Here is a 27,447-nt window from a genome sequence, read left to right as displayed (position 1 = left end):
TGATTAAGTAAACAGCACATTTTTTGAGATAAAATTAAATGAAGAAATGCAGGGACTCTTTCAACAGTTTTTTTAAACTTCACGAATAATCACCTAAAACCTTTAAAATGTTTAGGCATTAGACCATTACTTCTATCTGGCCTGTGTATAATCTAATCAGAAAACATATTTTCTCATACTAATTAGAATTTGTTGGTTAACAATAATTGTGTTTTTCCACTGATTATTATTTACAATTAACATACTGCCAGAGAGATGAACCACATACAGGAAACTGAGAAGAAGAAAGATTGCCCCAAGGGCCTGCTGTCCAGTGTCCATGGACTCCAGGGGCTATTAATTATTTATCTACTTTTCAAAGTTAATAAATAGGAATGTCTTTTTGCCCTTTATTCCCCAGATGAATTTAACCAAATGAGAAATGGGTGTGTGTGTGTGTGTGTGTGTATGTGTGTGTGTGTGTGTGTGCACAGAGTCAGCAGTCTGAGAACATAGGAAGTGCAGGTAATGGGAAAGAAAGAGATGTTTACAAAGCAAATATATTTAATGTCATCAATTATACACAACACTGCTTCATCTGGCATCTTTAATTATGATTAATGACCATGAATATTTTGATTGGTTTTGAGTGTACTTTTAAAAATGTGAAAAAATTTTAAAAATTAAAATAAAAATAGAAACAAGTACTTTAAAAACATGGCACTTATTAATACATAAAAAAGCAAAATCCAAATAACCTCTATTGACACTTAAAAAAATACTTATATTTAGTTAGAAAATGCAAACACTGCAGAAGAGTATCAAACGGAAAAATCAGAACCTCCCTCCTCAACCACCCCAGTCCTTCCACTCAAAGATAAATCACTGCTTTATGCTCTTCTAGCCTACCAGAAAAAAATAATGCATACATTTCTATTCATTTATTTATCAGGTGAGTCATATTAGGCACACTGTTTTGTCATAGGCATTTTTTACTCACTATATCTTGATCCTATTTCCATATTAGCACAAGGTGATGACCCCATTCTTTTTGCTCCTACCAATGATGCTTCAGTGAATATCTCTGCACACACATCGTGTTACATGCATTTTGTGACAGAGCAGCAAGAACAAGCTACTCCAAGCAGTCTAACCCAGCTGTGTGGTGGGAAAAGAACAATCTAGTTTTCTTGGCAAAAAGGACGGTATTCAGCTGAGAGGAGAAAGAATACTTCCACATGTTCCCTTCTAAGTATAAGGCTCCTGTCTCTGCACTCGGATTCACCCAGTGTGCCACCCCTCCCCTCCCTTTCAGGAGGGTACTGGTGGACGGTACTGGAGGGTACTGGAGGATGCTGGTGGCCAAGAGCAGAATGTTTGTAGGAGGGGAGGACAAGCAAGTGCTGGAGAGACACGCACAGAGCAGCAACTGCCGGGTTACCGTGCCATTCACTGTACAACGCAGGTACTGGAAACTCCCCGTTCATGGAAGACCAATCAGAAGCACAGTATTGAGAGCTGTCAGGCTAGAGGTGCACAGGAACCCAGTGGAGTGGCAGTGTTGGGGTTAACAAATGACTATAGAGTCCACAGCTCAGAAATAACGAGCAGTTATTAAATTCTCTTTGAACTTCATTGCCTCAAATCCTTTTTGAAATGATGGAAGATTTAAATTATGTTTTAAAACCTTTCAAGATAGTCTTTTTCCAGCTATCTGTTATACCTGATATCTTCTTTGACTCCCAGATTAAGTCTCTGAGGCAGGTAGGCCGGTGCCATTATCCACACTTCTTTTTTGTGAAATGAGTGCAGGGCAGTGAAGTCAAACTACTTGCCCAAGGTCAACTGGCTGATCAAATGTGCTCTCACTCCAAGAACAGTGCTCTTTCCTGAATTCTCCCAAGTCCAACAAGTCCAGCTTGCCAGTATTAGAACCCTGAACAAAGAAAAGCTAGGAATGATACAGGCAGATTCTTTACCGTCTGAGTCATCAGGGAAGCCCCAGAAATGATGCTAGAGATGTAAATACAAATATATCCCTCTCCAAGGACACCCGAGAACTACCTCTTCCAGTGGAAATTTAATAAACTGAATAATAGTAATGTTGCTAACACTAAATTTAAAACTTGACAGAAGAGTAAACAGTCTCTTCTAGTTTTTTTTTACAAAGTCTTTTATGAAAATTTGGTTTTATGTTTTATTATGAACACCCATACTATCTAAGTAGCTTTTAATTTTTTAATCTAGTAGCTTTTAATTTTTACGGCTAAGACACTGCTCTGGACAGAACTTTTCTAACACTGATTTCCTGAGTTGCCTTTAGTCAGTCTAGACCATCTGAGATGAGGGTTTTGCAAACTTTTATGAGAATGGTCTACAGAAGAGATGCATTTTGCTTTGTAAAGCTGAGAGATATGTCTGTCATTAAAACAGAACTTTAACAAAATAATAATGACCTTTCTTACTAGTGACTGACTTGGATGTTTCCTACTCTTCCATTTTTCCATTTCATTTTTAAAAATTGTAGTCACAACCAATACACCAATTTTATGATTCACAGGTCAGGGTCCAAAATCTGAAAAACATTGTCTTAAATGAACAATACACAGATCCTACCTCAAAGAATTTATACACTAGTTGAGAGACACATAATGTACATAACTCACAGACATCTTGTAGTTGGAAAGTCCTCAGACATAAATTAGCTCAACTATCTTTTACATCCCTGTAAGTCTTTGCTTCAGTATCTCTAGGATAAAAGTTGCCTCTTATTTGGAACCTAGCACAGGATTGGTCATATAAAGACCTATTAAAATAGCACAGGAAATGAAAATAAATGAATCAAATACCTGAATATACATTCAAAATTTTTTTTTCTTAAAAGACATCTTGGACCTTTACTCATAAATCTATCTCAGTCTTTTCCAGGAGGAGGGTGAAAAGGGGAAGAATCAGGGGGACTGAATCAGTCCTCTCTGAAGACTTGAAGAAGGGGTTTTAGTTAAATATTGCAAGCAGGCTTCAATATTGGAAGTCTAAATAAATGACTCTCAGAAGGAGGGTAAGGAGGCTGGAAGTCAGGAAAAACTCCTCCAAGGAGGTGAGAAAGGAGCCAAGTCTTGAATCAGAAGGGTAGAGAAAAGGTGGGAGGGAGCATGTGATCAGACTCAGAAGATGAGGCCAGCACATTTTGGGGAGTAAAGAGTTCATAAAGGGAGCAGTAAGAAACAAAGTCAAAGAGAAAGCTGGAGAACAATCTGTGGAGAGCAAGATAAACTCTGGATTGCATCCTGCAGGTAATATGGTATTACTGAAGATTCTGAGTGTGTACAGAGTGGTATTTCAGAATTATTCATCTGTACATGGGCTTCAAACCTGGCTCTAAAAACATTCAAAGTTCAGACAACAGGGTCTCCAGCTGTACTTTAGAGAAAAATGTGTGCCCACGTGGACTTCATAAATTCAAAATTCTAGTAACAGCCACCTTAGTCATATAAAACATACAAAAGCTAGGGTGTATATATATGAGTTTAGACACCAATTGAGACCAGTTTCCTTTGCCTTTCATCCTTTACTTTTGTTCATGAAGTGTAAGCCTTGTCTGTGGCTATCACTAAGTAATTGTTTCCTTCATGAAAGCTATAGACTTTATTCAGAAGCTTGTCCTCAGTACTGCTATGGGCCTCATAAATTATTATAAATGACTTTGCAAAATTTAATTTTGTATAAACAATAACAACACTTTTAATAATAAGGCTGTCTAAAGTTAGCATACAACCAGGACTCTCTGAAGTGTTAACTATCTAGTAATTCAGGCTCTGCTGGATACAATGGCAGTGCCCTATGAACCTCAAGTAGAACTCAGGTCTGTCTCAGGTGAGTAAGAATACTGAATGTGAGTCAGCTTGAAATTACACCACCACCTGGAAGCATATTTAAGAGATGAGACTAAAAGCTAAATCTCTGTCAGATCTTGCATTGGTCTTCTTCCTTCCTTAAGTTTGAGGATCAACAGAGCTCAGGATTCTTTAATACTTTCTCATAAGAATTATTTTTTGTGGTGGTTTAGTCGCACAGAGTCGGACACAACTGAATGCAGAGCGGCGGTCACTAACTAGTGTCCGACTCTTATGAACCCATGGACTGTAGCCCACCAGGCCCCTCTGTCCATGGGATTCTCCAGGCAAGAATACTGGAATGGGTTGCCACTTCCTGCTCCAGGGGAATCTTCCCAGCCCAGGAATCGAATCCAGGTCTCCCGCATTGCAGGTAGATTCTTTACCAACTGAGCAACGAATTTTTCTAACTTTAGAAACCTAACCAAAAGTCTCAAAGTTATTTTGCGCTATAAACTTTTGAGATTTCTGAGCTGTAATATACTCTATTGTTGAGTCTGTTTTTCCACATGGAAACTACTTCAGAATAAGATTGTTAAATGTCTGAGAAAATCACTGTACATGTCAGGTGTATATGCTATCGACCACATATATGTAAATAATTGTTTGGGATAATGGAGAGAGACTATCCACCAATGATCAAGACTCAGCCTAGCTCTTGGTTGTTGCACTTCTACAGCCACATAAATGGGTTAAGTTACAGCGACGCTGAAGCCTCGCAGTTCACCTAAACATTTAAGCCTGGATCCAAATTGAGTCTGAATTCTCCCTGAGATGCATGTTTTGGACGAAGCTGTTTGGTCTCTACTACTGCTGCCTAGAGTGGGCAGTGACTCAAGAGGCAACTGGAAGGGAGAAGGAGATGCTGGGCAAAAGCTAAGTGAAAGCCCCTCAGCAAAGTCCTTCCCCGCCCCTCTACACCCACAGCCTTTTTCTGACTCCTTGCCCCCATCAGATATTGCTCTTAGCCATCTTATTCCATCTTCCCTGGGTGGAACACAGAGTCTCCCAGGGGGCCGGCTCATCATCTCAGACCTCCAGGGATGGCCCAGGCACGACAACTGTGTGTGGCACCTGGCTGTGGAAATTCGAATTTTCCACACTCAAACCAAGAGCTGGCCAGTCCTGGTTACCATTGAGCGAGTCGACAGGGCCTACTACAGCCCTGTGCCTGATCATGACAAAAACCTCGCCACCTGCTCGGCCCCGTCCTCGGCCGGGGATGGCGAATCTGCAGTCCCTCCGCACCCCTGGCGTTTCTAGGTCACCCCGGGGTCCACACGCACACTTCTCGCGCACACGATCGAGATCGCCGCCCTCCTGTGCACGCCCAGCCTCGGAGGGCGGTTACAAACTTACTCCTCGCCGAGGCAGCCCTGCCAGGGGCGCTGGGAGCGAGGCCCAGCCGGCCAGGCCCGGGCTCCGGGGCGGATCTGGTCGGGTCGGGTCGGGGTCGGGGTCGGGGTCGGCCCCCTGCCGGCCCGCCGGCCTTCCTCCCCTCCCGCCCGGCCGGCCCCCGGCGCACGTGCCGGGTGACAGGCCCCCCTATAGGTTCCATACCTGCCACCGGAAGTGAGTGAGGAGGGCAGTATAGGCATTTCCTGTGACGCGAGCGCCTGGACTCCATTAGGCAGCAGCTGGGGGAAGAATCAACACACCAGGGAGCAGAGCGGAGCGGACCCGAGGACAGAGGCGGCAGCTGCCTCCGCTGCCGCCCGCCGCCGCCGCCGCCACCACCGCCGGGGCTTAGCCCAGCGGCGGGCCCCGAGCCCCCCGCAGCCGCCCCGCGGCGCCCCCCCCGGCCCGACCCCCGGGCCGCGCACCCCGAGCTGCCTCCGGGAGGGGGGGGGGAAAGGGCCCGGATCCTCCTTCTCCCCCTCCTCCTCTCCCTCCTCCTCCCCCTCCTCTCACCCCTTACCCTGACCCCCCTCCCCGCCCCCCCAGCCCCCCCTCACCCCGACCCTGTCCCCGGCCCCCGCCTCCCCTCCCCCGCCTCGCCCCACCGGCTTCCCACCACGGCCTCTCTCGGCGAGGAAACTCTGGCCTCCGCTTCCTCCTCCTCCGACTCGGACACCGGCGGAGCCTCCCCGCCCCCGCGGAAGAAACCCCGAGCCTCGGCGGCGGAGGGAGCAGGAGAGCCCGGGGCTTCGGCAGGCAGAGCAGGCCTCTCCCCTCCGTCCTCGTCGTCCTCGTCCTCGTCGTCGTCGTCGTCCTCCTCCTCCTCCTCCTCCGTGGTGGTAGTGGTGGGACTCCCCCCGGCTGCTGCCCCTTCCGCCGCCGCTGCCGTCCCCCACCGAAGTAGCGGCCACAGCCTGGTCAGCGGCAGCATCATGCAGGCCAACGGGGCAGGAGGAGGAGGAGGAGGCGGCGGCGGCGGCGGCGGCGGAGGAGGAGGAGGAGGGGGCGGCGGGGGCCAGGGACAGACCCAGGAACTCGCCTGCCTGTCGGCCCAGAACGGGGAGTCGTCCCCCTCGTCCTCGTCGTCCGCGGGGGACCTGGCCCACGCCAATGGGCTCCTGCCTTCCGCCCCCTCCGCCGCCAGCAACAATAGCAACAGCCTGAATGTCAATAACGGGGTCCCCGGCGGGGCCGCCGCCGCTGCCTCCGCCACCGTCGCCGCTGCCTCCGCCACCACCGCCGCCTCTTCTTCCTTGGCCACCCCCGAACTGGGCAGCAGCCTCAAGAAAAAGAAGCGGCTCTCCCAGTCAGATGAGGATGTCATTAGGCTAATAGGACAGCACTTGAATGGCTTAGGGCTCAAGTAAGTATCCCTTACAGGCAAGCTGGTGTGGACGGACCAAGGGGACCGAAGCTGGCGGGGAGGCGAGGGGAGCGGGGCGCGCTGGAAAGAGCTCAAAGAGAATTACTGCTGGGCCCAGGACACGGGAGGACGCGGCCCAGACAGACTGACCAGGGAGGAGGAGCTGACCTGAAGGGAAATAAGGGAAAATCAATCTGTCGGACAAATTGTGAGAGGAGACAGGCGGTTGGGAGGGTTGGGGGAGAGGGGGCGTAGGAGCCCAAAGATTCACCCCTCTCCACACACCTTCAGAGCTTAATTGTCTGTCAGTAAAGACAGATGCGGGAGTGTGTCTCTGTATGTGTTGGGGGAGGGGTGGATTAGAGCTGGTGGAAATAATGAACCTTGGAGGATTTGTTTTTCAAGTGTATCTCAGAGGCATCTTTGTGGGACACCTCCCCACCCCCAACCATGACAGACGACCCAGGCAAACTACCAATCAGGAAAGACAATCAGTTACAAGTGTTTATGGGAACTGGGGGGCTGGGATCATTCGGAAGGAGGCTGCTAAATAAATCTGATGGGAATAATGAAGTAAGATACCATGTTGATGACATGTAAAGGCCCTTGTGTGTGTGCAAGAGGCCTACCACTAACTTATCTGAAATCCCAATGTAATACCAAGAAAGCGGTTGCCTCTGAAAAAGGGACATCGGATCTGGTGAATCATTTATTTTCAGATACAGTTTAGATGGCCTTGTGTACCTAAAATGGGGTGAAGGTAGACGACCTTGGCCCCAACCCCCCCACCCCCGTTTTGTATACACACAAAGAAAAACCAAGCCGGGGGTGGGGGTGGACGGTAAGATTGGTGAGAGTACCGAGGAGCCTGATGGAGGAACCAGACAGAATTAAACTAGGAAACAGCATGCAACAGTCAGTTTCCAGCTTCAAAGCATAGATTAAATAGAATAAGTTCTTAGACCTAGCCTACACTTAGTATTTTTGGATTTATAGATTTGTTCTGGGAAGAAGGTGAAAGAGCATTTTTAAGAGTGACATAAATATTTTGATTTTCAAGCAGATTATTGCACTGTTTTTGCTGAAAAATGGAGCTGAATAAGAAAGCATTGAAACATAAGTATGTAAGATGGATAAAGATTCTTAGAGATATCAAAATATCTGATGGAAGAAACCACATGTTGTGAATCCTTTAAGCTCTGAAAGAAATGTATCGAAGGAAGATTTCACTTTGTTCCCTAAGGAAAAGGATTAGTGTGAAAACAGATTTTTGTAAATGCTAACAGAACCTATTACTGAGACAAGAAGCAAGCTGACAGCAGCAGGAGGAAATAACTCGTGACTGTTTGGAACCTACACCATAGTAAATTTGCTATTTTTAGTATAGAGAGAAAGGGAATGATTTTTTGATGCTGGATTTATTTTAATTTTAGAGATTGACTTGTTAGAATTCTTTGCAGACATAATACCTGGATGTAAGGCTCTTACCTAATACAGGTCATTTCCATCACCTTGTATGGAACTAACTTTTTTTTAATCTTTCAAACTGTAGTAATGTAGCTAGTATGTAAATCATGGTTTTTCATGTTTCTTTACCAGTTGGTTACAACACATTTTTAGAAATTTTATACTTTATTAAAGGCATAAAATGGAAAAGAAGAAAATTTTATTTTGATTCTGGTTTCAAGAAGGTTTTCAACTTTAGATGTAAACATAGATGGCAGTTTAAAAATCTTGTTTAGCCAAGCACATCAAAGCTGTTTATTTCTTTTTCCTTCATCATGAGGTTAGCTTAAGAACTTTGGAAACTGTTTTCATAGACAGTAGTTTATTTGGAAGAGTAAACCCTAAAGTTGGTCAGGTCTTTTTTACACTGTATCTCTCCTGCAGCCAGACTGTTGATCTCCTCATGCAAGAGTCAGGATGTCGTTTAGAACATCCTTCTGCTACCAAATTCCGAAATCATGTCATGGAAGGAGACTGGGATAAGGTAAAGTAGGGCATATAGAGCTGTGTAACTGCTGCTAAAATTATGTATTTGATGTGCATTTTGTGACATTTCTGTTTTTCTCTTATACCAATTTTTGCAGGCAGAAAATGACCTGAATGAACTAAAGCCTTTAGTGCATTCTCCTCATGCTATTGTGGTAAGAGGCGCACTTGAAATCTCTCAAACGTTGTTGGGAATAATTGTGGTAAATACACTTTTGTTCTTAGTTTCACATTTATGCTTATGTTAGTAGGTTATTGATAAGTCTAGGCTTCTGCCTCTTATAAAAGATAAGGCTGTAATTTTCATATCATTACATTTGTAAACTAAGATGAATATTGATGGTGTTTTAAAGTTTGAGCTTTATATTTTTAAAATCATATTTAATAAATACATCCTTTGAATCTAGTTTATAAATTTTCTACTAAGTTATATTGAAAGATCTTTACACTCAGTACTATTAATAGGAGTTTTATATTTATAGGATCAAGGATAAATTATCCTTTTATTCTTTAAAATACTGAATGTGCTGTTAAAGAAAACATTTTGGGATGTATGTGTATCTGTATAACCTTAAGTAGCTGACCACATTAAGTAACTTAAAAAATCTTTGGGAATTATAATTAATTCAAACCAGCTCCGTTGGTGTGCTCACCATTTTCCATTCCTGCATTCCAGTTGTGTGAATTGACAGTGTCAAAGTTTGTATGATATAAATCACTCTGGTGGAGGACTCAGGCAAATTTGACCATTGGGCTCTGCTTATTGCCCTTATTTCCCGACAAGATCATTGTTGAAGTTTAACCTGTTAGCCTCTTTCATAAATCTTAATGAATCTTTTATACTAATAGGCTTTAATTCTTCAGTAGATGTTGGTGAGGGAAAGGAGGGGATCAGTTTTTTTTCCTAACTCCTTGTGATTGGAAACCATGAAGAATCAGCTGCTGGCTGCTGTCTTTCTAACTTCTAGCTGATTCATTTGTTGTCAAAAGCAGTTTCCTGTCTGGTGGGGGAGGGAAAGAAGGCGAATAGGAAGTGAAGTAGGGAAACCAGCTGTTTGTTGACTGTTACATTTTGATTTTTTTTTAATTGGGTCAAACATTAATCTTTCTACCTTTGTCTATAAACCTAATAGACCCTCCTGTTCTGTTTTTTGGGATTTTTTTTTTTTTTTTAAGAAAATCTTAATTACGAGAGTTTTCAAATTCTTAATCTTTTATAAAAATATAATCCTAGAGAATGGACTTCAGGTGAAATAAAGGAGGAGCCATATGAACAAATATGGAGTCATTTAAATTGATGATCTAGTGTTTTGTGGGATTTTTCCCCTTAAACACTTAAAATACTAAAATGTTTAAGTTACTATTGAATCAGATGCCTGATAATAAACTGATGGAATAATCAACTCTGTGGTAAATTTTTTAAATGGAAACACAGAAGTTCAACGTCTATATTCAGAAAGATTGCAGATTTTCTAGCAAGTAAATTTTCCCCAATCAGTATGTTTGGGGGTTGCTTTTTTTATTAAGTGATACCCAAATAAATTTTGATTGGGCAGTTTTTTAATAAATTGTTAGCCCTGACAGAATGGAGGTGACCCTAATGTGAAGACAATTAAAAGGCCAAAATAAGAGTTGGGGTTCCTTTCCCATTGGACATTAGCACTACTTGTATGGTGACAGTAGAGAACTTGCCCGTGGACTATTTTAAAATGTGTGATTTCTTGGAGGATTGTTTTCCTTTTTTAAGCTTCATCCAAATTGTATCTGTAACTTCGTAGTAAGAATTAATAGGCTCACTTCTTTTTTTCTTATTTATTTGTAGTAGTTTGAGACTTCTGTATTGGATTTTGATTATAAATATCTCATTAGAAATCTGCATTAGAAGCAACATGTAAACTGATGAGAGGTAGTTGTAGATAATAAGGAGGAATCCTTTCTTTTTACAGCCTGTTCAGTCTATAGAACATTCTAGGATCTAATAAGAGATGAAGATAAAATCTCTGGCTGAGCCTCACACCATCAAACTGTTTAGGTATTTATAAAAGAAAGGGGTTCCAACTGTATCTCACTTTAAACATTAATATCAATTGCTTTTAAAGATTTAGGTCACCATTTTTTCACCTAATTATGTTTAGATATACTCCTTTCCTCCACTCCATTGCTAAAAGATAATCTAATGTAAGCATAAATTTGTAATAATACCTTAGAAGACAACTATTTGGGTTTTTTAAAAAAACATAATTATTTTAATTGTATACCCAGACACATTTGATGACTTAGTCTAGACTAAAATTGTATTTTCTTTTTAAACCTGAATGTTTCTGTTGACCCAGTCCACTCTCCCTCTCAGCCTCCATATTTTTAAATTGTTCCTAGTCAAGTGATTCTACGAATAGCAGAATTTTTTTCTGGAGTTACTAGAAGCTGAGCCTGTGAATCAACATATTTCAGTTTGGGTTCAGATATGCTTAGCTGTGTCTAGATAATTTCAGTATTTGAGATCAATAACATAGAAAACTTTATATGTCTAGAAATGTTTGATTCTTAATATAATAGAAACATGCTTAACAAAAATGTTCAGATATTAACTTGATATACAAAAATTTACTAGTGTATTTTAAAGTCAAATAGGGAGACATTTTGAAAGCCATGGTTTAAATATAATTCATTTCCCCTTTCTCTGAGTCATGATTTAATTGATATAACTTGGTTATAACCTTGTTTCAGAGTTAGTCAGGATCACTACTAAGTTAGCTAGCAGTCTGCCCTTAATAACCAGACTTTCTGTATATCATAAGTTCTGAATTTCAGAACTTCACATTAAGTTCAGTTAATGGAAGAAAACAATAAATCCAAACAATGGATAGGGTTGAGGGGACAACCTAAATCCTTAAGATTTATCACATACACTATCTTTCAAACTATCCTACCTAGTCACTTACAATTTCAAGTTTTTGTTAAATAATAAAAGAGAAAGAATTATTACTAGGACCAAAGATGCTGAAAAATTACCAGAGATTAAGAATAATCTCTTACAGAGGTCTAGTTAGGAGGTGGGGAAAGATACAAGGAGAGTTTATTTTCTCAACCTGTTTTCTTTTTTTCTTCATTTAAGAAGCATGTGATCTTTAAAAAAAAAAAAAACATAGCAAAACCATATCCCTACCTCAGCAAGCTTTAATTTTACCTGATTCTTTAAATTTTTTCAGTAAATAGTTAACATTTTGTGAAAGATGTTCATTTTCTTGAAATTGTATTTTTACTTTTGTGCTTTAAATTTTGGAAACTAAAATAATGGCTTTACTTTCTCCATCTTTATCATATGTGTCAAATACTGAAATTGATTCTTAGCAGAATAAACAGTTTCTCAACCAAAACTCTGGCAGTTCTTGGCCAGTAACATTAGTTGCCATGCACACTACCAGAAATTGGTATCTGTTTGAGGATATTCTGTGTCTTAATCTGGATAAAATGACTCATAGAGAAATGTTCTTGCACTGCTTTTATAGCATTCCCTGTACATGCAGAAATGTGTGTTTATATTGGCTTCTCTCAAAGTTTTACTCTGCCTTTCTCTTCTCTCCTGCCCTGCCTCTGCCCTTTAGAAAGAGAGGAACATGTAGTAGGATATTGATGGGAAAGTAAGGGGGAAATAGGAAGTAGCTCTTGGGGCACTGTCCCTACACAGATTGGAATGGGCAAGGAGGAGTACATAGGACCTACATGATTTATACCCCACAAATTAAGATGTGCCCTGAATTAAAACAAAATTTTCCACCAAATTCTCAATTACTAAGAAAATTTAGTCAAATTAAATACACATGCCACCAATGGCATTTAAATGAAAAAATTCTACAAGTAAAAGATACTTGAATTTGATTCAAAAACACTATAAAATGAAACTTTTTAACAGTTTGTTGATAAATATATGAATGCTTCATTTTCATAAAGAATTGATGTTCTTTCCAGAAGATAAAATGGTGAGAATACCCATAATAACTTTAAAATCCTTTGATTTTTAGATTTTTTTAATTTAGACTTTTGGTTTTTGTCACCTGGTAGACTTTACATATTTTATTTGCCATCTAGAGATTAACATTAGGTTATATGTTTCAAGACATCTTGGTAACCTATTTCTGAAACATTCACTGTCTATCTAACTTTATGTGTAAAATTTGGTAAATGTAATTTTTCTAGAGTTACAGGAGCTTATCTCATAGTTTAAAATTTTTTCTGTTCTTTAACTGTCGGTTTAAGATTAGATTATTATCAAACATAAGCAATGTATATTGTAAAAGATGTATTTAAATGTATGCCTAAGTTACATGGGAGGGTATGTTTTGTTTACTTTCTCTAGAAACCATGTTTATAAACTTGTAGGTTAAGCTTTCCTTTCTTAATACTCCCTAAAAGAAAATCCTATAGACCATTTAATTATACTGTTAATTTTTAAGTAAAAGATGATTTCTCCACACCATTTTTGACAGCAGTACCTTATTTTTTAAAGTAAGCGTCTTATTGAAGAAGAAAAGTCATTTGGCGTTTTCTTTTAAATGGATTTGAGATCTTTACTGCTATATTCCTTGGCATCTCTAAGTATGACTAACGTTTCCTGTCAACTTTTCTATCTGCATCATTTGGCTTGCTTAAGCACCACAAGTAGCAAATATGATAGATGAAACCCTAACCCTCCAAGCAGTGGTCTTTAATTAGGTTTAAGGTTTAAAAGAAATTCCAAACTTAATGTTAGTAAAAACTTTTGTCTAGCAGAAAGCTGCTAAACGAGTGATGATCACTTTCAAGTTAAAAGTAAAGTAACAGAGTAAAGGAACATTAAAAGTATTAAACATGTATCAGAAAAAAACTAAATGTGAAAGGGCTTCACCATAAGCTGGAAATGGTTTGTCTTTTGTGCGGAGGAAAGTGTTAATAGTAGTGCTTCATAGTGAAATGCATCAGGATGAGATGTTACCAATACACAAAGACCTTCAAGTTTAACCTTCAGTTGTAGGCATCCCTTTATTGCCACCTGGAGAGAGTGAGTCCATCAAGCTCGTGCTTGTCCACTTTAATCATAGGAAACCCAGTACTTTGCACACCAACCTCTAGTCCAGCTGCCGGTCGACTCCTCTTACCTTTGATAAGCCAAAATCTGACACTTTGTAGCGTCGACCCAGTGGCTCCAGTTCTGCTTTTGGTCTCCTTAGTCCTTCTTTCACATTGTGGCTTTTGAATAATTCCTTCATTAACTGGTTTTTCTGCCATCTTTTTTAAACTTGTTGCATGAAACTCCCCAATACCCATTAGAGAAGAAAGGCTAATTTAAAAGCAAATTTAGGATATTTGAAATAGTTCTAAATTTTCACAGAAGTAAAATTCTAGGTGAATGTTTTGAGGACAGAGTAAGTTTTCTCCAACGTTGATGCCTTGGTCACTAATGATCTTTTCTAATTTGAGATTATTCGTTCAAAGAGTTTTATTAAGATGTGAAATGAGCAATAGAGTCACGTTTCATCTGTTGTGACCCTATTAAATAAAGATATTTTGAGTCATTTTAAAGCTTTATAAAAATTATTTTCAAAGGGCATAGTAGAATGGTTTCTACTGTTCTGTTTAGGCACAAACATTTTCTGAAACCTCCATCAACTTTTTTCCCCTGACTGCTGCTTTCTGTCATGTCAGAGGATGAAGTTTTTGCTGCTGCAGCAGAAGTACCTGGAATACCTGGAGGATGGCAAGGTCCTGGAGGCACTTCAAGTTCTACGCTGTGAATTGACGCCACTGAAATACAATACAGAGCGCATTCATGTTCTTAGTGGGTAAGGAAGCTCAATTCTTAGACTTCAGGTTGAGGAAGAAGCTATTTTTATCAAGGTTACCATCCCAGAGTTGCATTTCTTTTAACATTTTCCCAAGATCTGAGTATTGCTAAATTCTTGGGTAATACTTGTTGAGTAGTTTCACTTATGTGTGTTCAGACTATTTTTGTCATCCTAGGAAGCTTTCCATATTAGAATAGAGGTATTTAAGTGAATGAAAAGAAGAAATATGTATCGACAGTGAAATGCCATTTCATGATCTTCTGTAAAAGTCCTACAGCATAATGTTCTATAGATACAATAAGCAGTGAAGTTTCTAGGGTTGTTGCATACATTTTTTTTAAACATATACTTGTCATGTACAAGGTCCTTGCTAAGCATTTTATATACATAGTCTCATTTTATCCTCACATCAACCCTTTAAATATTAGAGTGCCCCAAACCTTGGTTCTGGACCGCCCTCTGTTCTGTCTATACACACTTGCTAGGTGATTTCCTTCTATGCCATGGCTTCGCATACCATCTGTATGCCAGTAGCTCATAAAATTACCCTCATCTGAACTCCCAACGTATATATCTAATAGCCTGCTTGATAGTGTCCATTTGGATGTGTAATAGGTATTTATATATATGTAAATAATAGGAACAAATTACGTGTTCAGAATAAAAATTCTTGATTCCTGTGATCCCTCCACCTACCGCCACAAACCTGTTCTTCCTCTAGTTTTCCCCATCTCAGTAAATGGTAAGATCTTCTACCCACTTCTTCCAACAAAAAACTTAAACTTCATCCTTGGATTTTAATCTTCTAACTGTGACATATATTGTTCGTGTAAGGAAATAGCCCATAGAAGGCAGGTATCAAATTTGACATGGTTTTTTTCTCTTAGTTCAGTGTCCTTTGAGTTATACTATGTGACCCTCATGAACAGACACACATTTGAAACCTTAAAGTATAATGTATATTTTCAAAAGGAAGCAGAAGTAATCATGGATAACTTGGAAATTTTTTTAAAGAAAACAGTTTTTCATAAAATTGTTAATAAATTTTCCTCCCAAAAAGTTATTTTACAAACCAAATTTTTGTAGTGTCCAACTTCTTTCATAGGGTTTTGTGAGTCTGATTACTACACTATTAAAAAATAAATTCTCATCAGCTAAGGCATGTGTGCATGCTAAATTGCTTCAATCATGTTTGACTCTCTTCGACCCTATGGACTGTAGCCTGCCAGGCTCTTCTGTCCATGGGGATTCTCTAGGCAAGAATACTGGAGTGGGTTGCCATACTCTGCTCCAGGGGATCTTCCCCACCCAGGAAACGAACCCACATCAGTCCCCTGCATTGGCAGGCGGGTTCTTTACCACTAGCGCCACCTGGGAAGCTCCAGTCAAGGCATATTATATAGCAAATAGCAGGAGAACAAGTAGTCCTGCTATTGGGTAAGAGGCTATTAAATTCTTTACCTGCTAAATGCAATTTGCTAAATGCAGTATGCAGTTTAAGAAAAGAAGGTGATGATACTCATGTAAACTGATACATTTCTGTATACCAGACAGTAGATCAAGTACTTCATGTATTCCATCTTATTTAATCCTCACTACTTCCCTTCTTAATATCCTTTTTACAAATAAGAACAGATTGGTCTGAGACCAGAGTATGAGGCAGAATAGGAGGAGAGTTACTTGCCAGGGCTAATATCCATGTTTGATTAATGCCTTCACTTCTTTTACTTTTAAAGCCAGTTCTTCTGAGAAGAGGCAGAACCAGGTTAGACTCACACTTCCAGCAGTGGGCCCTCATGTATTCTCTAGAATCCATGAATTTAGCACTTACACCTCCTTCGGCATATATAGTGAGTAATAAAATAGTACCCAAATGTTCTTCTTTGGGATCCCATAACTTTCATAAGATCACACAATGATGATAATCCAGTTATACCACTTCTTGAGTGGCATTTATGATAAACTCTTGAAGATATGTTGGTTTGGTTTATTTAACTTAGTATGAATATCTTTGAAGGTTTTTTGTTGGGGGTTTTTTGTTTTGTTTTGTCTTAACTATTGAGGAGCAATTAAGTTAGCATGGTGATTAAGAGCAAGTTCTACAGCTACCATGCCTGGATTTATTTTCCTACTTTGCCTCTCCTAAGCCAGTTCCTTAAGCTTTCTGTGCCTTAGGTTCCTCATTTATAAAAATAGAATAATAGTGTTTACTTCGTAGATGATCATTATGAACATAAAATGAACCAATATATGTTGAGTGCTTAGTGAAGAATAGAGCCTGGCACACCATAAGAGCTACATATGTATAATGATACATAACAGTAAATCTAAGGATGGTGGTGGTGGTTTAGTCACTTAAGTCATGTCCAACTCTTGTGAGCCCATGGAGTATAGCCCACCAGGCCACTCTGTCCATGGAATTCTCCAGGCAAGAATACTGGAGTGGGTTGCCATTTCCTGCTCCAGGGGATCTTCCCAACCCAGGTCTCCTTCATTGCAGCCAGATTCTTTACCAGCTGAGCTATGAGGAAAGTACCAAATCTACGGATACATTCTATTAATTGATAGCAAATAGTAATGTCTGTTATGCTGTAACTCTTATTCAGGTGCTAGATTGTATTAATGAATTGAGTCCACTGTATAAATTTCTTCTTGATATATATTTTTTATAAGAACTAGATCTCCAGAGTATAATCAGTATTTATCAATTATGTTTAATCCAAAGAAAAGGGTTTGATATTTGGTGCTCTCTTTGTCATATTTTTTAGGTATCTGATGTGTAGCCATGCAGAAGACCTACGTGCAAAAGCAGAATGGGAAGGCAAAGGAACAGCTTCCCGATCCAAACTGCTGGACAAACTTCAGAGTAAGCATCTTCATTTTTGATGTTTCTATGTGTTCCTTAGAAAGGATACTATGAATCCATTAGGAAGACTTATATCTAGACATACTCTTATCAAGTGGTTATATAGGAGGGATGGGCGTGGAGACCCATTAGGACGCCCTTTAAACTAGAGGCTTCAGAATCCACCGTGGAGTCAAAGAATCTAAACCTCAGGAGTCAGCGAGTGGATGCTGTTCCCAGAGCATGTCTCCTTCGTTTCTTTTATGTAGTGATGCTCCCCTTGAGATTTTGTTTGGGGGAGAAGTAAGTACTGTGGTTAGAGAAGAAACATGGAAACCACAGCTTTGAGCCACAAGTGTTTTAGATAGAAGCAGACCTCATTGTGCTTCACAGATACTGCATTTTTTTATAGATTGAAGGTTTGTGGCAACCTTGAGTTGTCAAATTATGGTTAGCATTTTTTAGTAATAAAGTGTTTTTTAATTAAAGCTTGTACCGTTTTTTAGACATAATGCTGTTGCACACTTAAGACACTACAGTATAGTATAACCACAACTTTTATATGCACTGGGAAACCAAAAAAGTTTCTGTAGCTCACTTTATCGGGATGTTCGCTTTATTTCGGTGATCTAAAACTAAACCCTCAATACCTCTGAGGTGTACCTATTTTTATGTTGATTTCAAGCGTAAAGCACCAATTTCCTTTGGTAAATTGTTTTACCCTCCCTCTAGATATTTTTATATAACTTCCAAATTACAGTAGCCATTTCCTGTTTGCCACATCTTTATAATAAAAGACTGTCTTTCCCTCTTTATTTAAACCATATCCTATGTTTTCATACTGAGGTGAGAGTGGAGATACTTCAGAATCAGAAAACTATGTTGTGGAGGGATAAGGCATTAAAGGATTGAAATAAATTGGTAAAACACCAGTTATTCCCTGCATTTTCACAGTACCTTGGCATTAGACACGATTTGATGAAACCTGGAACTTGATTTCTTCCTCCATTTTGGTTTGCTCCTTGTTAAGTAGAGATTTTTCTTACACTTTTAGTGATGCTTTGTCTACCTGTGGGACACAAATATCTTTAGATTTCATTTTCATCATCACTACCTTTTCATTTTCTGTCGAATTTTTTTTGTTAGGTTTTTGCTGTTGTTTTAGAAAATTCACTTGCAATTTAAAGCTCTCCTACCCAAGTATATTCATTCTAGTGACAGCATAGCTGTAGTTGCTGACAAATACTCATAAAGCTTACATGTTACATCATTTCACCCAAAACTGCTCTATTTAAAGGTCAGGACATCACTCAGGTAGGGGCAAGTGCAAGAGAAGATGAGTCAAATGTCCTAAATAAAAGTAAACTGTTCTGTTTTGTTTTTTAATTTTAATTTCTCTTTTTAAAAAATATCTTCTATTAAAGCCTATTTACCACCATCAGTGATGCTTCCCCCACGGCGTTTACAGACTCTCCTGCGGCAAGCGGTGGAACTACAAAGGGATCGGTGCCTCTATCACAATACCAAACTTGATAGTAATCTAGATTCTGTGTCTCTGCTTATAGATCATGTTTGTAGTAGGTAAGAGGAAAACATTTTATATTTTAAAGTAGGCTAACATTTTACAAACTCACTTATGAAATTTATTAAAATGTTAGGATTCTGTTTTAGACTTTTATCCTGTCACCATAAAGCAATTCATGTTTGCTTTAGCATTTACAAATACTGCTAGAACCACTGAAGTTAACAATTAAGAGAAATTTGTATATGTTTGTATAGGAAATTACTCCTTGAGAACTGAAGCTGGTTAGCCTGTTTGTTCCTTTACTTGTCTGTGGGTTTGGTTGGTCATTTTCTGTATCTGGCCTTTATTTATTTTATTTTTTTAAAGAAATTGTAAGTGATCCTATGTGAGAATGCCAGTGATCCAAGCCTTTGTTGTCTTTGTATGCCAGAGACCACTTAGTTATTCCCCTCCCCAACCCCCACCCCCACCCCCCCTGCATGTCCCCACCCCATCCACTCCCTCCCAGACATTATGACTGTTTTAATTGTGGCCCAAATTATTTTCTGCTCATGAAGATCATGGAAGTACTTTTCATAATGGACGCTCTGCTTTTTAGTTGAAGGTAACCTTTTGACTAGAAATACTTATAAGAACAGGTATTAATTTTCTGGTTTGGGTTTTGTTGCCATAACCTATGCATCTGCATAGTTTAACTTACAAGAATTCAGGCTTCACTTTTGATGTTAGAAGTATTTTGAGTATGAAAGTCCCTACCGTTTTAATGATGATCTCCAAAATTTCAACAGAGCTTTCATTTTTATGATACTGAAAAACAAAATGTGAAATCTTTCAAACTCTAAGATTTATAAAATGTTAGGGTATTTAGCTTGATTAAAATGCTACTTTTTTCAGTTTGGTTAAGGAAGGTCCTTATATTTTTAACAAATTTTACATTTATTTGAAACAAAGACTATCATTTTAATACCCTAGAGTTAGCCTTTTAATAAACTAAGGGCTTAATTACTAGTCTTTTTAGAAGATTACTTAAGTAATAATAAAATAGTGACTATTTGAGTGCCACTTTGGTGTTCCCATACAAGAGGGGGCTTCCCCGGTGGCTTAGTGGTAAAGAATCCACCTGCCAATGCAGGAGATGTAAGTTCAATCCCTGGGTCAGGAAGATCCCCCTGGAGAAAAAAATGGCAACCTACTCCAGTATTCTTGCTTGGGAAATCCCATAGAGAGAAGAGCCTGGCAGGCTACAATCCATGGGGTCATAAGAGTCGGACACAGTTAGCAACCTGAAACAACATTTTTAAAAATAGACTTAAGAGTTTACCCATTAATGTTTAAGTAACTTTTACAATACAGATCTGTATTGTTCCAACAGTAGCCACTGATTACATTTAAATTTAAATGAAAAGTAATTCAAGTTAAATTAAATGAAAATATCTAAGTTCCGCAAGTATGCTAGCCACTTTGCAAGTGCTCAATAAACACATACAGCTAGGGTTATCAGATTGTACAGTGCAGGTATATAACGTTGGAATTATCACAGGAAGCTCTACTGAACAGTCCTGATAACTGGAAAAGGATAGAATGGTTTTTAAAAGTGAATACTTAATGAGAATAGTCAGTCTTAACTTTTTCCTCTTTAACTCAAAGTTAATCATAGAATTCTTTGTCTTTAATAATAACTGCAACTTTATAAAATACTAGCTAAACATCAGAGCCAGTCTAAATGCTTTACATTCATTGTCTCATCCTTTTTATTTCATCCTTATATAAGGAGTTCTTGTCTTTAGGTTATGGTTGGATATATTGAGATTTACAGAGATTAGGCTTCTCAGAATCACAACTAGTAAGTAGCCAGAATATGAACCTGAGTCTCTCAGACTCTACTGCCCCCATTCTTAAAGACTTTACTTTTGACCACTACGGCCTCTACCATATATTGCACTTCTCTTATGCTGTCCCCAAAATAATACTAGCAGTCCGCTTTTGAATGGCTATTGCATTCCAGGAATTTTAGATGTATTTCTCATCCTTATAGGAACCCTAAGAACCTTGGTAGATTCATCTCATTTTATAAATGAGAGAGCTGAGACTCAGGAGTTAAATGGCTTGGCAAAGATACTAAACCTTGTAACCCCAAATTCTCTATAGTGCCTATTCTGTTTGTCACACCAAGTTGCTTTTATATCAGTGAAAATGTACATTATTTCTTCTAGAACAGCCTGATCCCAGCCACTTAATACAGACAAACATGAAGACCTGGTTAATTTTTATTTATATGAATTGACTTAATCTGAGCAAAAACTGTTTCATTGTTTTTTTTTAACATTTTTCATTATTATTACTCTTAATTGATTTAAGAGTAATTATTTGTGGCTTTATTTGTTTTAGGAGGCAGTTCCCATGTTATACTCAGCAGATACTTACGGAGCATTGTAATGAAGTATGGTTCTGTAAATTCTCTAACGATGGCACTAAATTAGCAACAGGATCAAAAGATACGACAGTTATCATATGGCAAGTCGATCCGGTATGTATTCTAAATATGAATGTTTAGATTATAAAAAGGTAATTTTTCATCTAATTAAGTACATAATTTTCAAGTATGTGTATATAAATGGCATTCTTTTCCAAGAGCATTTTTTGTCATCTTTGTCATGTCTTACCTCTTTTTGTGTTGTTTAAATAATACATAGAGATTCGTATGATCAGAATTGGTGAGTGTTACATGCTAGGATTGTACTTACTCTGTGTGTGCATTTTGTAATTTCATCCTCTGATTAACTCTCTTGAGACACTAATATCTCCTCTTTTCAGATGAGGAAACCAAGGTAGAAGTTGAACACCCAGGCTCTCACAGCTTGTAAATGGCAGAGTTAGACTTAAATCCAGGGATATTTTTACTCTAGACCTACTGCTCTTCAATTTCTCTGCCAGTCGGCTATCTTTGTTAGTATTTGATTTACAGATTAATGCAGTAACCATTCTGACACAGGTTAGAAAAGACTCATTTACCATTTTGCCTTCCCAAACCCTTCATTATCTTTTGTAATTTGTGGAACTTCTGTTAAACATTTCCCCCACACACACACTTCTTTCCCGCCAAGTGGTGCATACGAAAAGTATTGTATTCTAGATTTAAAATTTTCAGTGCAGTTCAGTCACTCAGTCGTGTCCGACTCTTTGCGACCCCATAAACTGCAGCACACCAGGCCTCCCTGTCCATCATCAACTCCCGGAATTCACCCAAACCCATAACCATCGAGTCAGTGATGCCATCCAACCAGATCATCCTCTGTCATCCCCTTCTTCTCCTGCCCTCAATCTTTCCCAGCATCAGGGTCTTTTCAGATGAGTCAACTCTTCGCATGAGGTGGCCAAAGTATTGGAGTTTCAGCTTCAACATCAGTTCTTCCAATGAACACCCAGGACTGATCTCCTTTAGGATGGACTGGTTGGATCTCCTCACAGTCCAAGGGACTCTCAAGAGTCTTCTCCAAAACCACAGTTCAAAAGCATCAATTCTTCGGTGCTCAGCTTTCTTTATAGTCCAACTCTCACATCCATACATGACCACTGGAAAAACCATAGCCTTGACTAGATGGACCTTTGTTGGCAAAGTAATGTCTCTGCTTTTGAATATGCTATCTAGGTTGGTCATAACTTTCCTTCCAAGGAGTAAACGTCTTTTAATTTCATGGCTGCAGTCACCATCAGCAGTGATTTTGGAGCCCCCAAAAAATAAAGTCTGACACTGTTTCCACTGTTTCCCCATCTATTTGCCATGAAGTGATGGGACCGGATGCCATGATCTTCGTTTTCTGAATGTTGAGCTTTAAGCCAACTTTTTCACTCTTTCACTTTCATTAAGAGGCTCTTTAGTTCTTCTTCACTTTCTGCCATAGGGTGGTGTCATCTGCATATCTGTCTGAGGTTACTGATATTTCTCCCAGCGATCTTGATTCCAGCTTGTGCTTCTTCCAGCCCAGCATTTCTCATGATGTACTCTGCATAGAAGTTAGATAAGCAGGGTGACAATATACAGCCTTGACATACTCCTTTTCCTATTTGGAACCAGTCTGTTGTTCCATGTCCAGTTCTAACTGTTGCTTCCTGACCTGCATACAGGTTTCTCAAGAGGCAGGTCGGGTGGTCTGGTATTCCCATCTCTTTCAGAATTTTCCACTGTTTATTGTGATCCACACAGTCAAAGGCTTTAGCATAGTCAATAAAGCATAAGTAGATGTTTTTCTGGAACTCTCTTGCTTTTTCCATGATCCAGCGGATGTTGGCAATTTGATCTCTGGTCCCTCTTGCCTTTTCTAAAACCAGCTTGAACAACTGAAAGTACACTGTTCATGTATTGCTGAAGCCTGGCTTGAAGAATTTTAAGCATTACTTCACTAGCGTGTGAGATGAGTGCAATTGTGCGGTAGTTTGAGCATTCTTTGGCATTAAGTTCCCTCAAAAATCATAATTGTCTTTCTTTATAACCAGGTGACCTACAAATTTGTAGAGAGGAGTACATCCATTTCTTTCAGCCAAGCAATTAAGGAAGTACATGACTCCAAATAGGTTCAGATGTATTTGGTTTAGGAGTCATTCACCTAAAATCAGAAAGTATAAATAACATTATTGAGAAAGGGAGCCATAGAAGGAAATATTTTAAAAAGAGTAGAGTCAGTTTGAGAGCATACATCAATTCTTGTGTACCTGCAATATGCTATGAATGAAGAAAGATGAACAAGATCTACTCTGCCTTAAAGCAGGCATTTTTTTCCTTTTATTGTACCATGTACTCCTCTGGCAGTCTGAACCCTATGGACTCCCTCCTCAGAATAATGTTTTTAAACGCATAATCCAAAGCACTTAGGAAGCCCAAGTATATATCATAAATGTAAACCAAATTATACTGAAATATAATTATCAAAATAGTACAAAAACAGGTACAGTATAGTAATATGCTGCTTTTTATAAGCTTAGTAACAGATTCTAGAAGCAGATCTGATAACTTCAAAAAAATTTTGAAGTAGTGATAAGCATAAAATTTTGAGATATCCAAAGCTATAATATGTGAAAATAGTTGAAATTTCCATTATTAATAGTCGCCTAATACCACCCAGTGCTGCCTTGTTAATTGCCTGTATTCAGGATTGAAAGAAATGCTGAATATCAGTGTGTGGTTAGTGAAAATAAAGAAGTGCATTTTCAAATATAAGAACTACTATTTAGTAAGCGAATAGGATGAGTAAGGCAAAGCATGGGAAATGTGACTAGAAAAATACGTTGGGATCCATCATAACCATATCATTGGAAGGACTGATGTTGAAGCTGAAACTCCAGTATTTTGGCCACCTGATGCGAAGAGCTGATGCATTTGAAAAGACCCTGATGTTGGGAAAGATTGAAGGCAGGAGGAGAAGGGGACAACAAAGGATGAGATGGTTAGATGGCATCACCGACTCAGTGGACAAACTGGGTAAACTCCGGGAGTTGATGATGGACAGGGAGGCCTGGCTTGCTGCGGTTCATGGAGTTGCAAAGAGTCCGACGTGACTGAACTGAACTATTACAAGAAGTATTTTCATTCAGTAGATATTTATAACATGTCTGAAAAGAAAGCAGCCGTATCAAAACTTCTTTACTACATATTTTCTTTTAGCAGCAATGTATGAGTCCCTTTTGTTTAGGGAGTATTTATTGAGCACCTGCTGTGTGCTTGACCTTTTTGATAGAAGTCGGACTGGGCTCCCGATAATACATGTAATTATTCTTTAGTGAATGCTACAGGAACTCAAAAAAGATCCTACTGGAATTGGAAAGCAAGGAAAAGTATGACAAGTCTGAGATGAAGGAGAAGTAAATTATTTAGGCAAAACGTTACAGCTGGCCCTCAGGTAAAAGATAATGTGACTGGGCAGTTTGAGTGAAGACTCTGTAGACTAGGAGATGAGGTTCATGAAGTAAGTAGCAGCCAGATCAAGGAGGATCTTCTATACTTTGCTAAAGACATCAGACTTTTATGCCATTGTTTCCCAAAGTGTTTTTATGAGAATACTGGTTATGTAAAATGTTAACAGTGGTTACATGTAAAGGGCTTTTACGTCCAGATTAGCTTGGCAAATGCAGAGTCAATGCTTATATTTAAATCTGTGATACAGTGGGTTTTAGAGTTTGGTATCATGGTATTTTTCTATGTCAAATACTATTTGAAAAACTTGTTAGGAAAATCAGTTCTGTTTTTGAATATGTATGTTTAGTGGATAGAAAGAATATATAGAGAGAACCTTAATATTTGAATTGATGTTATTCCAGTGGCAAGTTTCCTTTAACAGGTTTTTTTTTTACCTTTTTTTCCCAATAAAGAACTTCACCCATTCCCCTCCTCAGAATCTAAGCAAAATTAAGTGGATTGCATGAATATGATATTACCATTTGGAATAGGTTACTCTTTATAAAGGCATTGTACTTCTGAAGATATAATATTAATATTCTCATTTTTTTTCAGCTTTTCCTTTCACGGCTTTCTATTTTTTAATTGCATGAAATTATTAGTTTTTTAGGTAAATACTTCTGTAGTAGCTTGTCATTAGTTTAGAAGCAAATCTTTGTGTAAATCTAAAACACCACTGTAAATGAAAGTTTGTTCCCAGAAGATACTGGGCTAGTCCAAAAGACTTGACTTGCTTATTACATTATGCATGCTACTTTGACTTAATGATACTATGATCGAATACCCCAGGCCTATTATCATCTTCCCAAAGAAGAATCAGAAGTAATGGCATTGTAAACTATTGAATTTTCAAAATAAATTCCCAATCTAGTTTTATCAGATTAGTTCCAGACCCATTTCTAACTGCTATAGGTCATCACTGAAATTTCCATCAGCATTGGAATTAGCCCAAACTGGTCTCCATTAGTCTAGTCTTCCCAAATTCTGCTTCCTTCACACTGTTTACGTTCATCCTTATTCCCTAAAACAGAAATTTAGAGATAGTCTTTGAACATTTTTTGTCTCATTCTGTCATGTCAGTTTTATGTTCCACAACCTCTTTCAGTCCTGACCATGTTAGTTTAAGGCCCATTTCTTGTCTTAACTATGTGACTGTTGTGCTGGCTCGTTGAGTTCAGTTCAGTCGCTCAGTCGTGTCCGACTCTTTGCGACCCCATGAATCACAGCACGCCAGGCCTCCCTGTCCATCACCATCTCCCGGAGTTCACTCAAACTCATATCCATCGAGTCAGTGATACCATCCAGCCATCTCATCCTCTGTCATCCCCTTCTCCTCCTGCCCCCAGTCCCTCCCAGCATCAGGGTCTTTTCCAGTGAGTCAACTCTTCGCATGAGGTGGCCAAAGTACTGGAGTTTCAGCTTTAGCATCATTCCTTCCAAAGAAAGCCCAGGGCTGATCTCCTTCAGAATGGACTGGTTGGATCTCCTTGCAGTCCAAGGGACTCTCAAGAGTCTTCTCCAACACCACAGTTCAAAAGCATCAATTCTTCGGTGCTCAGCTTTCTTCACAGTCCAACTCTCACATCCATACATGACCACTGGAAAAACCATAGCCTTGACTAGACAGACCTTTGTTTGCAAAGTAATGTCTCTGCTTTTGAATATGCTATCTAGGTTGGTCATAACTTTCCTTCCAAGGAGTAAACGTCTTTTAATTTCATGGCTGCAGTCACCATCTGCAGTGATTTTGGAGCCCCCAAAAATAAAGCCTGACACTGTTTCCACTGTTTTCCCATCTATTTGCCATGAAGTGATGGGACCGGATGCCATGATCTTCGTTTTCTGAATGTTGAGTTTTAAGCCAACTTTTTCACTCTCCACTTTGACTTTCATCAAGAGGCTTTTAGTTCCTCTTCACTTTCTGCCATAAGGGTGGCATCATCTGCATATCTGAGGTGATTGATATTTCTCCCGGCAGTCTTGATTCCAGCTTGTGCCTCTTCCAGCCCAGCATTTCTCATGATGTACTCTGCATATAAGTTGAATAAGCAGGGTACTCCTTTTCCTATTTTATTGGGAGTATCCTTATTCTGCGTCTCTCTCTGTTCTGATTCTTCTTCCACCCTGTTAATGAGTTCTCTTCCTAAAGCCAAGTATGTTGTATATTTCCAAGCTTAAAAATCATTCTTCACTTGCAGGATAAAATTTAACCCTTTAGTCTAAAATAAAGATGTCAATTTTCCAGTCTTTTCATTTGCCACTCCATGTTTGCAGTTTATGTATTTCATCCCATGTAGCTTTAGAGTCAGGCACCTCAGGTTCAAATCCCTGATAATACTATCAGTAAAGGCAAGTTGTTTCTAACCTTTCTCAATCTTCATGTCCTTTCCTGTAATATGGGGGAGGAGAATAATTCTTAACCTTTTAGATTTATGAGGTTTAAATGAGATTGATTGTGAATAGTGCTAATACTGATTAGCACCAAATAAGTGGTAGCTCTCCTGGTAGGAGTGTAAAATGGTTTAAACACTGAAGAAACAGTTTGGCAGCTCCTCACATTGTTAAGCGCAGGATTGGCATATGACCCACCAATTCTACTCCTACACATATACCCAAGAGAAATAAAGACATGGGTCTGCACAAAAACTCTTACATAGTTGTAGCAGCATTATTCACA

At 39.2% G+C, this 27,447-nt stretch overlaps 2 protein-coding genes across 7 annotated transcripts in view; one reads left to right on the top strand and one right to left on the bottom strand.

The window, feature by feature from the left end:
* The window catches only part of LOC114108594 (peptidyl-prolyl cis-trans isomerase A-like), a 41,559-nt gene extending 35,839 nt beyond the window's left edge, over positions 1 to 5,720 (bottom strand). For all 3 annotated transcript variants that reach the window (XR_009595666.1, XM_060396039.1, XM_060396040.1), the window contains exon 1: positions 5,436 to 5,720. The gene's annotated coding sequence lies outside the window, so the exon portion shown is untranslated. The remainder of the gene's footprint in view (positions 1 to 5,435) is intronic.
* Positions 5,501 to 27,447, top strand: part of WDR26 (WD repeat domain 26) — a 41,506-nt gene continuing 19,559 nt past the window's right edge. For 2 of the 4 annotated variants that reach the window (XM_015099169.4, XM_060396038.1), the window contains exons 1-7: positions 5,501 to 6,636; positions 8,527 to 8,626; positions 8,727 to 8,783; positions 14,311 to 14,447; positions 17,219 to 17,316; positions 18,720 to 18,876; positions 21,209 to 21,347. In XM_015099169.4, coding sequence (XP_014954655.3) covers positions 6,206 to 6,636; positions 8,527 to 8,626; positions 8,727 to 8,783; positions 14,311 to 14,447; positions 17,219 to 17,316; positions 18,720 to 18,876; positions 21,209 to 21,347 — 1,119 coding nt within the window. In that variant the 5' untranslated portion in view covers positions 5,501 to 6,205. Of the gene's footprint in view, positions 6,637 to 8,526; positions 8,627 to 8,726; positions 8,832 to 14,310; positions 14,448 to 17,218; positions 17,317 to 18,719; positions 18,877 to 21,208; positions 21,348 to 27,447 lie in introns of all 4 variants that reach the window. The other 2 variants (XM_004013623.6, XM_060396037.1) reach the window with 1 other exon arrangement.

The sequence above is a fragment of the Ovis aries genome, chromosome 12, assembly GCF_016772045.2.
Source record: "Ovis aries strain OAR_USU_Benz2616 breed Rambouillet chromosome 12, ARS-UI_Ramb_v3.0, whole genome shotgun sequence".
NCBI classification, from domain to species: Eukaryota; Metazoa; Chordata; class Mammalia; order Artiodactyla; family Bovidae; genus Ovis; species Ovis aries.
This window is presented reverse-complemented; position numbering and strand designations above follow the sequence as displayed.